The following is a 12,117-nucleotide window of genomic DNA, read 5'->3' as shown; positions in this document are numbered from 1 at the left end:
CTGATGGTTTGAAAAGAAAAGGCGCCTGAGCAAAGGCTGAGGATATTGTGCACTTTGGGTTCACAAAGACCCAGTGGATCAGGGAGTTTGTTCAGAAGAAAGTTTAATAAATAAATTCATTCAAATAGTAAAAGTCAACATGCCAAGAAACACTACCTTTTCTTACTGCTAAACGAGTTCATTAGTAAAAGCCTTTTCTGTAGCGGCACACATATGTAAAACAGGCACTCAGTCCACACCCAGCCTCACATTATCAACACAAAGTCTTTCTCTTTATTGGACACTGATCCGTTTAATTGAGTCTGTCTGGACCTGTTCTTGCGCCCCTCCCACCCCCAGACTCTGTCAAAACCCTCAAGAAAAGCGCAGAGGTTCAGTTGAGCGCGCGCAAGGACGCACGAGCACCACGCATCTAGCAGCGCGCGCAGAGGAACCGCACCAGGACGGTCCCAGCACGCATCCAGGAGCGCGCACTGAAGCACACGGACCAGGACATTCACAGGAGGCATCCAGGAGCGCGCGCAGAGGAAACCCACACTGGCCATTTCATTTCTTTCTAGTTAATTTTGACAGAGAACAGTTCAGACTCGTGCGTAAAAGTTGGCGCTGAAATGATGCCAAACGCCTTTCCCGTGGCGCTCTGCTGGTTCTCTTGGCTCCACTGTGTGTTTTCCTCACATGTAGCTTTCTCCAACTTTTCACTGGACAACGAGGCGCACTCTAGCTTCATCCAGAGGAGACTCCGGAGCCAGGAGCGTCGGGAGATCCAGAGGGAGATCCTGTCCATCCTGGGTCTCCCGCAGCGTCCTCGGCCCCTGGTCCACACCAAACAGAACGCAGCGCCCGTGTTCATGTTGGATCTGTATAAAACCATCTCTACAAACTTCCACGGGGACAACAAACCTGCAGCAGTGACCCGGGCTCCCCCTGCGCCCCTCTCTCCACAGGACAGCCACTTTCTGGATGAGGCAGACACAGTTATGAGTTTTGTCAATATGGGTGAGTTCAATGTCTGTGTGATGTTCAAACTGTTGAAATTTGGTGACAGAAACAGCATTTTGTAAAACATATTTGAAGCTATTAACTTTGAACAAAAAAGTCTTTAATTAAAATGAATTAATCAAGGACCTTTTTTGGTCTGAAAGACAAGGCAAGTTTATTTGTACAGCACAATTTGTACACAGAGTAATTCAAAGTGTTTTACAGAATAAGAAAGACATTAACATCACGATAGGACAAATCAAAACAGAAATAATCACAAATAATCATCATAAAATTAACATTATAACAGAAGAGTGCAGAATAAAACCCGTTCAGCCGTATGCACAGATAAAAAGAACTGTTTTAGCCTGGATTTAAACATTGTCAAAGTAGAGGCCTGTCTCACATCTTCAGGAAGAATGTTCCAGGTTTAAACTGCACAAAACTGAAACACTGACTCAAGATGTTTAGTCCTGCTTTGGTCCTGGTCTAGTCCTGGTTTAGTCCTGGTTCAGTCCATGTTTAGTCCCGGTTTAGTCCTGGTTCAGTCTTGCTCTAGTCCTGATCTACTCCTGGTGTAGACCTGGTTTAGGCCTTGTTTAATCCTGGTTTAGTCCTGGTTTAGTCCTGGTTTAGTCCTGGTTTAGTCCTAGTTTAGTCCTGGTCTAGTCCTGGTTTAGTCTTGGTTCAGTCCATGTTTAGTCCTGGTTTAGTCCTGGTTCAGTCTTGCTCTAGTCTTGATCTAGTCCTGGTGTAGACCTGGTTTAGGCCTTGTTTAATCCTGGTTTAGTCCTGGTTTAGTCCTGGTTTAGTCCTAGTTTAGTCCTGGTTTAGTCCTAGTTTAGTCCTGATTTAGTCCTGGTTCAGTCCTGGTTCTGTCCTGGCTTAGTCCTGGTTTTGTCCTGGCTTAGTCCTGGTTCAGTCCTGGTTTAGCCTTGTTTCAGTCCTGACTCTGGGCACCAGCAGGAGACCAAAAGTAAATTCAAATCTATATTGTGCTAAATAGAAAAAGCTCTGTAAAGCCTGGAGTCCATGTGATGATCAGAGACATTTACATATGAATTATAAAGAAGAACATTCAGCCCAGGCCCACATCACATCACTGAAATATATGCACACAGTTTGATTAAATTGTCTTTTAGTTACGTTTTTCTATTGGTGCTTCTCTCTAAACATAAAGAGATGTTTGGTAGAACCTTTGTCTTTGTGTAATCCCATTAACAATCTTATCCAGTCTGATCCATTCATCTCTGGTGGTTCCCTCACTTTCCTTTTAATCAGTCAGTTGACGACACATTAGTAAATTTCACTGTGTTTCTCTAATCAAAAGAATATTTGGTTATTGATGATACTATTTATTTAACCAAAACAAATGTCCGTTGTGTTGTTTTTTGGTTCTTGTAACTGTAGCACTGTAGTTAAGTTCATTTTCCATGTTCTTTTCTGGTTAGGATGTCGTATCTTAAAGCATAAAGCATTTCCAGTGACGTTTTTTCAGGTGAGCAGACTCGTGATGCCACCTCCCCGTTCCCCTCCAGTGTGGGGCGGATGCGGGTGTGTGGCCTGGTTGTGTCAGGAGCACTGTGAAGTGTTGAAACGCCTCCCACAGGGAAGTTTGCATATCTGAGGTCTGATCAGTGCAGCTAATGGTCCCTAACATAAACAAGCCGAGTCCTTACAAGCAATTATAGCGTTCATAAAAACACTCCTGGTTCCATTCCCGGCTTTAATTGCGGTCAAACAAATGACTGGCAAGGTTCAGAATGTGGAGCTCCAAACGACAGTGTGTTTTTGGTTTGGAGATGTTTTTAGAAGACTTAGTCCAGAGTGTGTGCTGTGGATAAAGAGGCTGTGTATAAATCAGTAGTAAGCTGTCAGAAAGGGTGAGAGGTGATGTCATTGTGGGTGCCGGGCAGAAAAATAATCACTGTCATGACTCATACGTGTACGAGGGTCAAGGGTAAACGCAAACGCTTAGGAAGTTTTGAATCTTTCTCTTGAAGTGTGTTTCTGTTTCTTAGCTGGCACACTTTGCCCCTCTTTTCAGTTATATTTTTACCCCAAATTATGATCCTTGAAAGTCCCGGAGTTGTTTTGTGTAATCCCCTACCTCATGTAATTAAACATTTTGACTATATTTACAGGTTTGCTCCACAGAAAATCATTCACCTCCGTCTAACCCTTGCTATTGAGCACTTATCCGTTTTATGATTTGACCCATAACACGTAAAGACGACACAAGTTTACCCCACAGCGTCTTGATCATTTTACAGCTCTAGTCTCATTCTTCACTTTACTGTCAGTGCCCAGAAGCAATGATCCTGGCAAAGTGATTACAGAGGTGTGGGTGGCACCACTATAGTTAAGTCACACATGAATTTGCGAAATCGTCTATATGTTCTATGAGTCTGTTTATAAAAGTACACTGACTGCTGCGGTTTTCCGGCCTGTGCCTTAACGGGCCTTTTCTTGTGGTCGGCACATGTGTGTAATTTAAACAGAGAACCAAACGGAGCCAGGAGTGGGTTTCCTCTCTCCCACACTGGCATGAACGCACGCCCCAATGCGCTTAAGTGATGTTTAGTTCAATCGAAGTTTTCTCCTTCTTGGCCACACTGCTTCCGAGTTGTGGCACGGATCATAAAGGCAACATCTGATTGTACTCTCTGCAAAACTTTGAGGCGAACAAACATAACTAATTATCAAACATTTGTCTTTGCCTCCGTTGTGATGAGATCTAATCAAGTGCCCACTTTGTTTCTCGTTGCAGTAGAACAAAACGATCGTCAGCAGCACCACCAGCAGGAGCAGGAGCAGCTTCTGACAGAGTTCAAATTCGACTTGTCTCGAATTCCAGAGGGAGAAGCCATCACCGCAGCAGAATTCAGAGTCTATAAGGATTTTATTCACGAACGACACGAAAATGAGACTTTTATTGTTAGCATCTACCAAGTCCTGCCCAAGTTAACAAACAGGTACACGCTTTTACAGAAGTACAACAGATTACAGAAGAGCTCAGAGCCAAAATATCCAATGTTTGGGTCACAACATTCGTCAATCATCCACAAGTTTCAGCTCTTCTTGGTGAGGAAGATGAGGAAGCGCTTCGTTACTCGTCAAAGGTTGAGGTCACAGAGATTGAGGACAGATAACCACTTTGTAAGAGTAAATTAACGCACTGTCCTGGTGTAGTTTTATGTAAAAATCTAAATCTGTTTTCCTGAGGTGGAAGCTGCAGAATAAATTGGAAAAACAGCAAAAAGTTCTGATTAATTATAATTTTTTCAGTTATTCCAAAAAGTAATGACATTACTCAACCTCAAAAACGTTATATTTGTCAGCGGAAACCATTTTAAGGAGGATTTGAGTGAGTTTAGTTTGTGGAGCAACAAATAATAATCAAGCTCAGCATTTGTGGATCATAAATCGTTGGATATTTCTTTCAAACAACAGAAACAAACTCTTAAAATCATGTGCAATTATGACTTAAAATGACACGTTTAATGACTCTCTCCCTGCAGTTTTATTTGCACATAATGAGTCCAGCATTAATGCAAAGTACTTATGGCTTTTTTGCAGTATTTTAGATGGAGATTAGGGTGGAGATAGTACATTTTCTACACATTTTCCCCATAGACTTTGCAGATTAAAATATTAAGAGTTTGAAGGCAGATTCAGCAACATAATTGAAGAACTTAGTGGTCTTAGAGGTCTTGTGATCATTAGTTGTCACATAGCGAGCTCTCAAACCTTTTATATAATGTTTTTATATAGGAAAATATATGTGAAATGTCGTTTTAGAACCAGGATGTGAGCGGTTACTGTTGAGCATCATTGTTATTCCCAAACAGGACAATAACAGCCTTTCAAACACTACAAACGAGCGCAGATAAACTACTAAAAGCTCTCATTTTTAAGACAAAAAAAGAAAAACTGCCCTCGTGAAGCGTCGCCATTACGAGACCACACAGATAATGGACGTATTATTTTATATTGCTTTCCCAAATATATTTTAAGTCACATGACACTTCCCAAACATGCCACACACATTCATATGTTTTTATACCTTTCATTTAGCAAAAGAATGAAAATAATTGCTTCAGAATGGTTAAATATTTTTGATGTTATGACAAAGGGGGGAGCAGAAAACGGGGTGTCGGGTGACTGCTTCTCGCTGACATGAATCTCTTGAGTTATTTAAAACTTTTGCTGGTTCAGAGTGTGATAATTGTTGTAATTCTCTCTTTTCGCAGCCAGAGAGAGCTGTTGCTGCTGGAGCGGAGAGAGCTGTGGGCGAGTGAAGATGGATGGATGGTTTTTGATTTGACCGCCTCTAGTAACCTGTGGCTACTCAACCCTGAACACAACCTGGGCCTTCACCTGGTTCTGGAGGACAGGCACGGTCAGAATGAGCGGTGAAATACAAATACACATGAATGAGACGATTAACAGATAGTGAAAGAATAAAAAAGGGTCTTATCAATGAAGCACAGTTGGTGGGATTGATGCATTCACTGATATATGGACACAAACATATTTTAACCTCCAGAGACCCGAGCTCTTGCAGGACTTTATTTGCAAAAACTATGAAACTATGAAAATGAGAAACAATTGTGCCTCTAGGAACAATGTGTCTCATTTGTAACTTCCTGCAGCTAAATGCCTCCAAAACAGAAGCCATCCAAACTGGTACCTCTCATCAACTTCTTCTGTTTTTAAAGTCTTTTTGCACTGTAGCACTTTGGGATTTGGTGTCAAATGTAAAGTGCGTTATAAATAAAATGTATTATTATTATTATTATTATTATTATTATTATTATTATTATTATTATTATTATTATTGCTGATGCCTTTAAATAAAAATTAAATTAAACAAATTAATTAAAAATAAAAAATAATTAATTTATTAAAATACAATAAAAATAAAAAAAGTAATAAAAAATAAAAATAATTTAAAAAAAAATTAAAAAAATTAAATTAAAAGATTTAATAAAAATAAATATAAATAAATATTCTAAACTCTTAGAAATATTCAAAATTGAACATGTTCTTGTTGCTGTTCTTCTTCTAAAAATTTGCACTGTGGCCTAAACAACCCAAAATGTGTTGTCGACAGATGAGGACACCAGGTCTCAGGAGGTTAAGTGTATAAAACGGTAAAGGGATATGGTATGTTCTTTTCGGTCATGTCAGCTTACATATTTTCCATCATTACGAGGTCTCCAGGCCATAAAATAACAAATAAATACTGCAACAATAAAAAAGCACACATGTTTTTCAATGGCTCAACTGTTTTTTCTTCAATAGTGGTGACTGTGGTTGTATTAGGAAGGATGAAAATATGCGCCAGACGTGTTTGTTGTGAGGCCTCTGTGGTCAGTGGACATTCTCACGTCACGCTACTCTGTTCTGACGCAGGACGCAGGAGCAGCCCGGGCCTGGCGGGACTGGTGACGGGCGGAGGGTCCCAGGACAAACAGCCTTTCATGGTCGTGTTCTTCAAAGCCAACGAAGTGCGGCTGCGGAATGTCAGATCGGCCCACAGGGGGCGCAACTCTCACCGTAATAAGCCGCAGAGGACAGTGCAGGACGCTCTGAAGGCGGTGGAGGCGGCGACAGGTGAGTTTGGAGATCGTTTACCTTCAGATATTCAGTAAAAGTGCTCTGTAAATAATGTGGGTTTGATTCCAGGGGTTTTGAGGGAATAAATGTCAAACTGAACTGAACCGTCGACGTTCAAATTGTAATAAAATCTTCTTACTCTCTCATTGAATTTCAGAAACACTTGGCTTTTCTAAAAATGGCTGTCAAAAACACGAGTTATATGTCAGCTTCAGAGATCTGGGATGGCAGGTATCTGTTTCTAATTGATCGTTTCTGTATTTCTTATTTAATTATTTACTGATCACTGTCTTAATTATTTGTGTCAGGACTGGATCATTGCTCCAGAGGGATATGCAGCGTATTACTGTGATGGAGAGTGTGCGTTTCCTCTTAACTCCTACATGAACGCCACAAATCACGCCATTGTACAAACTTTGGTAAGTATATCAGCTTTTTCCCTGTCCATTAATCTAACTCAGGCACTACACTGACATCACACACACTGGTATTTATTTTAATGTTTGAATCGTCTAACCCCAGGTCCACTTCATAAACCCTGGCACTGTCCCCAAACCCTGCTGCGCTCCCACCCAGCTGCACGGCATCTCGGTGCTCTACTTTGACGACAGCTCAAACGTCATCCTCAAGAAGTATCGTAACATGGTGGTGAGGGCGTGCGGCTGCCACTGACCCCCACCCACTCCCTCCACTCGGGAAGAAGTGGAAGATTATAAAACATGGACCAAGAGACGGACTTAACAGTTTTTATCCAGCAGGTTTGACTTTGTGGCTGAGACGTGCTGTTCTTTGCTCATGGATTGTGTGTATTAAAAGACTGAAGGCTTCTATAAAATAATAATCCATGCAGTAAATGATCATGTGTGGGATGTGAGCGGCAGAGCAAATATACAGTATATTACTGTAACTGTGCAGGGATCACTGTGCTGCTGTGTGTTCAGCCATGTGGGCTGCAGGTTTAATAATAAAAACAACTACTTTTTCTAATTATATTTTGCATCATTTTTGCAAATATTTGGTTTTATATGTTTAGCCACTCCATTAAACTTATTTAAAGTGTGATTGAAGATATGTGAATGAAACCTGAGGGGATTGTTTTATTATCTGTAAATCTGCGACGCTCAGGACAAGAGGTTCAGGCAAAAGCATAAATTTATACAAAGTAAAGCTCTGAATCCAGAAACGTTCACAAGACCATTCACTCTGGCATCTCTCAGTGCAGACGTCAGCTTCAAAGTCAAACGTCTAACTCCAATGTTCGGGATAATGTTCACCTCCCGACGCATTTGCTCTTGTTTTTACACCCACTTTGAGGTAAAAAAAGAAGAGGTAGATTTTTTCAACAAACCAAGCTTAGCAAAAAAGGATATTATCAGTAAGAATTTGCTTATAAACTAAATTCCAGTATATTTCAGTATATTTTTGGTGCAGAAGTTGAATTTGTAAGTGTCATTGTGCCAGCAGGGACAGGGACACAACCTTTCTTGAATTTTTTGTGTCTAACTTTTCAGTTGACTGGACATAAAGTGCTAGATTACACACGTCACACACGTCGCACACATCACACACGTCGCACACACTGCTGACATTTGGAAACACTGTATGGTCAATTTTACATTTGACAAACACGTCTGTGGAGTCTGGTGATCAGTTGGGGGCTGAACAGTGCCTCTTGCGCCCCTCATCAGGTCTTCCACTGTCCCCAGCGGGTGGTGCCTGGAGGCCTGGGGGGAGCAATGGTTTTTCACACCTTTGTGTCCAGCCGGGTGGGGTCTCTGGCTCCTGGGAGGCTGAGTCTGGGGGGCATGGAGCAGAGAGGGGGGTGAGGGCCAGGCACACATCCCCGACGCAGAGCTGCCGACACTGTAGGCCACAGAGACGGGCCGTCCTCTGGGGGCAACAGGACGACCAGCCTTGGCCCCGCACAAAGAAGGGGTACTCCAGGTGCACATCCACCAGCTCCTGCAGGGGGAGGGCACATGCGCTCATGGGCTTTGAAATAGCATTTTGTAGAAACTATTAAAGTAAAGTCTATCACAAAACATGTACTATGTTAACTTTTTATTATTGTTTTTCACAACTTTAATGAATGTGATGAACAGGGGGAGCTTTGATCTACTGGTAATTCAGGCCTAAAACAGGAGGCTTATCTTCAGTTTACTTTAGACTTAATAATAATATAAAATTTAATAGATAAATAGTTGAATTATTACAATGACACTGCTCACCTGAGAGAGCGGCTGGTGCAGGAGGAGCAGCAGGCGACACACAGACGGGGTCTGCTCTGAGGGACAGATTCTCTGCACGGTGCAGCAGCTGAGGCGCAGGTCGGGACAGGCCAGCGCCCCCAACAGGAAGTCCTCTGTCTGCAGACTCTCCACTCGCTGCAGACGGCCGTCCTGCAGCTCGACTAAAGAGCCTGCCTCAAAATGAGGCAGCAGCCAGGGCAGAGGGCTGAGACAGGACCGGGACTGACTGGAGGTCTGTGGAGGGACACTTCTCACTGTGAGGGTTTCACTGAAGGGAACTTTGAGAATGGGGCATGGAGGGGGCTTAGATGGCTTGTGAAACTGAGGAAAAGAAGGAAAAAATTCAATTACACACACACAATCTGATATGCTCATACAGTATGTGAAAATACAAAGCCTACACTGAGAGTTGAACTGCTAAAAGTAATATTTCTAAACAAATGATAAGTGAAAGCTAATACTGTATTTTCCTATATTCAAAAACAAGACACTGACATAAAGTGAGTGTATCTTTAATGTAAGTGCTGCTTTCACACATAAAACTCTGCACTTACATATTTAGCTGCACTCGACCTCAGTGATGTTTGCTTTATGTTTTCCAGTGTAGATCCATTAGATATGACGTCTTTTCTGCACATGTTCAGGCCTTTATTCCGTCCGTTCACCTCCTTGTCTGCATCTTGTAGTTTCCTGTCCCAGTGAGGAGCACTGTGCAGAGACACAGGTGTGGGCTGTACATACTTGGAGGGTCCGGACAGGTGAGGGTGCAGCTGATCAAAGTGAAATGGACTCCATGACTGCGGAGAATGCACACTGTTCATCTGTGTCCAGTGCTGGTAGTCTGTAAACGCTGACAGGGCATGTGGTTTGATCCTGCTCGAGTGGTGCGTCCATGAATGGCGCAGTGGCCGCACACGCCTTGGGACAGGCTGGAAGGGGCTGTTATGTCTTTTATAAGGATAGGGGGCTTTAAACATGGCGCTGTCACACTGTGCACTGTGGGGAGGAGAGTCGTCTGGTCTCTGGTCCCTCTTCTTCAAGGGGAGACTGTCTCTATCAGGCACAAGGGGAGGGTACAAGGAGAAGCTCATGTCGCTGACGCTGCTCAATTGGACTGAAGCTTGACTTCCCCTGAAAATGAGAAGATGTGCTTTACAGAAAACACAACACAACATCGTAGCACTGCTCTCACCTGAGACCTACACCTACACAAATATCATGAGCACACAGCCAGAGCCATACAATGTGCCTCTTGTAGCCAGTAGAACCATTTGATTCACCGCGTGGAGCAAATTAAGGCCTTCAGTGATGTTGATAGGGCTAAGATAACGTGTTGCTATGGTAACAAAATACAGCTCAGTACAATTGATGATGTGAGGAGCAAAGCAAGAATATGGCAAACGAAACGCCGACAGTGGGCGCAGTTACATAGGTTACATCTGCAAGTTCCTCTGGCCTCCTTATGGAACGTATGTGATGCGACGCCTTTCTGCTGGCCTCCTCATAAAACTCACACACGACTGGGCTGAGTATAAGTAACTCTTACAGCTCTTACAGGTTTTACACAGATGCAGCAGACGGCAAAAGCAAAGTGATGTAATGACCAAAGTGTAATAATTTAAAATACACATCTTACCTGGAGAGAAGATGCTGGTCGTCTTATACGTCACCACTCTGAGCTGAGCATCCTGAGCTTACTGTCAGAGTGATGCTTTATGTGTCTATTAATAATAACACCCAGGTAAATTCATTCAAATGCTGCCCGTCTGGGTCATCGGTCAGTCTCATCAGATATGTCTGACTCGTCACCTTATGAGGTCATCTGTTAACTGCACGCTCATGTTATGCAAACTAAATTGCATGAGATTATCTTCTGTGCAGTTTGTGTGATGCCATCCCTGGTGTTGTTACATCTGAGCAAATTAAATTAGAAAAACAAGAGCATTTGTAATTTCTCACCTAGTTCTTTGGCAGACGTTCAGGTCGCTCCATCCTTTTCTGCCTCTTCCACTCAGACGTCTTCAGACATGTTCCTGCAAACAGCTGCTCCTACGTACACCTGTCTGGGTTCTGTGCTCCCTGTTTGCAGGTGAAATAAGCAGAATAAACATCCAGACAGGCTCAGTAGACACTCCTCTCTCTCTTTCCTCCTACTCGCTTTTTACATTTTGCACTCCCACTCTCCTCAGCCAGTCCTGTTAACCTTTCTGAGACACAGCTCACAGCTCTGTTTTCTTCCTCTCTGTCTCTATCTGTCAGTCGCTCACATCTGAACCTGTTCACCTCGTATGGTGACTGCTGGGCTCTCAGGCTCTCCTTCATTTCAAATCACCTTTTTGCACTAATATCCCTCCTCTCTATAGCTTTCCACAGTTGGGAGTATAATTAGAAATGAGTCTGCCGTGCCACTCCTCAACTGATGGTAGGCGTACAGTACAACAGCCTGATGGCTCGGGCGCTTTGCCTTGTGTAGAGAGGGTGGCAAACAGCACTTTAGACCAGCCTGGACAGAAAAAAACAAAAAAACACAACAACATGCAGCATTATGAAAGATGCAGACAAACTCGTGTGAAGAATGGTGCTTGTACAGAGTCATTTTAAAAGGTAAATATCCCACGAGGCTGGTAAATAATGTAATTTAACTCACCAGTTTATCCAAAGCTGAGCAGCAAAACAACATCATGTACTTTGATCATGTTGTGCGTTTGAGGAAACAGTTACAGGACAGACCACAAGTGTCACTGAGCTTCTACTGCTGCAGGTGAAGTGTGAATTAAATGTGAGTGTATCCACAGCTTTATCCCTGCACTGTATAAATATATCTCACATTATTGCACTATTCATTCCACTATTTGAATGTAAGAACTTTATTTAACTCAAAGCATCAGTTAAACATGATCCTCCTGCAGATATTTTTGTACTTTGTGAGACCTGGGGCTGTTCTCTTAAACATTGCCTGTTGTATTTTTACATTTTTACATTTAAACGCATAAACTTGCCTTTTTGCCTCATATTTACTTCAGTTAGTCATTGATTTTTTTTATGCCCTCAGCAGGTAAACCCCCGAGAAGCCCAGCGGAGACTTTGAAGAGGATTTCTCATGTTGAGTCATGCTGTGTTTCCTCTGCCCACTCGCTCTCACAGACTCTTCTGTACGACACAAGATGCAGAGGATTCACATTCACACTGGGTTTACTTCACACCGCACACTTGGCCACAAATGCACTTAAAAAAAAAAAAAAAAAAAAGCCACTGACATTTACAA

At 42.6% G+C, this 12,117-nt stretch overlaps 2 protein-coding genes across 2 annotated transcripts; one reads left to right on the top strand and one right to left on the bottom strand.

Annotated features, from left to right (window-relative positions):
* Nucleotides 1-611: 611 nt before the first annotated feature.
* On the top strand, nt 612-7,275 carry LOC117371609 (bone morphogenetic protein 7-like). Its single transcript, XM_055222012.1, has 7 exons — nt 612-999; nt 3,755-3,956; nt 5,235-5,383; nt 6,400-6,600; nt 6,761-6,834; nt 6,912-7,022; nt 7,126-7,275. The coding sequence occupies exons 1-7, from the start codon at nt 612-614 to the stop codon at nt 7,273-7,275; spliced, it is 1,275 nt and encodes a 424-aa protein (XP_055077987.1).
* A 406-nt stretch (nt 7,276-7,681) lies between these two features.
* On the bottom strand, nt 7,682-10,943 carry LOC129456248 (uncharacterized). Its single transcript, XM_055221818.1, has 4 exons — nt 10,812-10,943; nt 9,407-9,983; nt 8,832-9,173; nt 7,682-8,565 (listed from the first exon to the last, which is right to left on the bottom strand). Exons 2-4 carry the CDS (start codon nt 9,941-9,943, stop codon nt 8,251-8,253), a joined length of 1,194 nt encoding a protein of 397 aa, XP_055077793.1. The 5' UTR covers nt 9,944-9,983; nt 10,812-10,943; the 3' UTR covers nt 7,682-8,250.
* Nucleotides 10,944-12,117: the final 1,174 nt, after the last annotated feature.

Source organism: Periophthalmus magnuspinnatus, chromosome 5 (genome assembly GCF_009829125.3).
Source record: "Periophthalmus magnuspinnatus isolate fPerMag1 chromosome 5, fPerMag1.2.pri, whole genome shotgun sequence".
NCBI classification, from domain to species: Eukaryota; Metazoa; Chordata; class Actinopteri; order Gobiiformes; family Gobiidae; genus Periophthalmus; species Periophthalmus magnuspinnatus.
The sequence above is the reverse complement of the archived record's forward strand: the minus strand, read 5'-3'. Positions and strand labels throughout refer to the sequence as shown.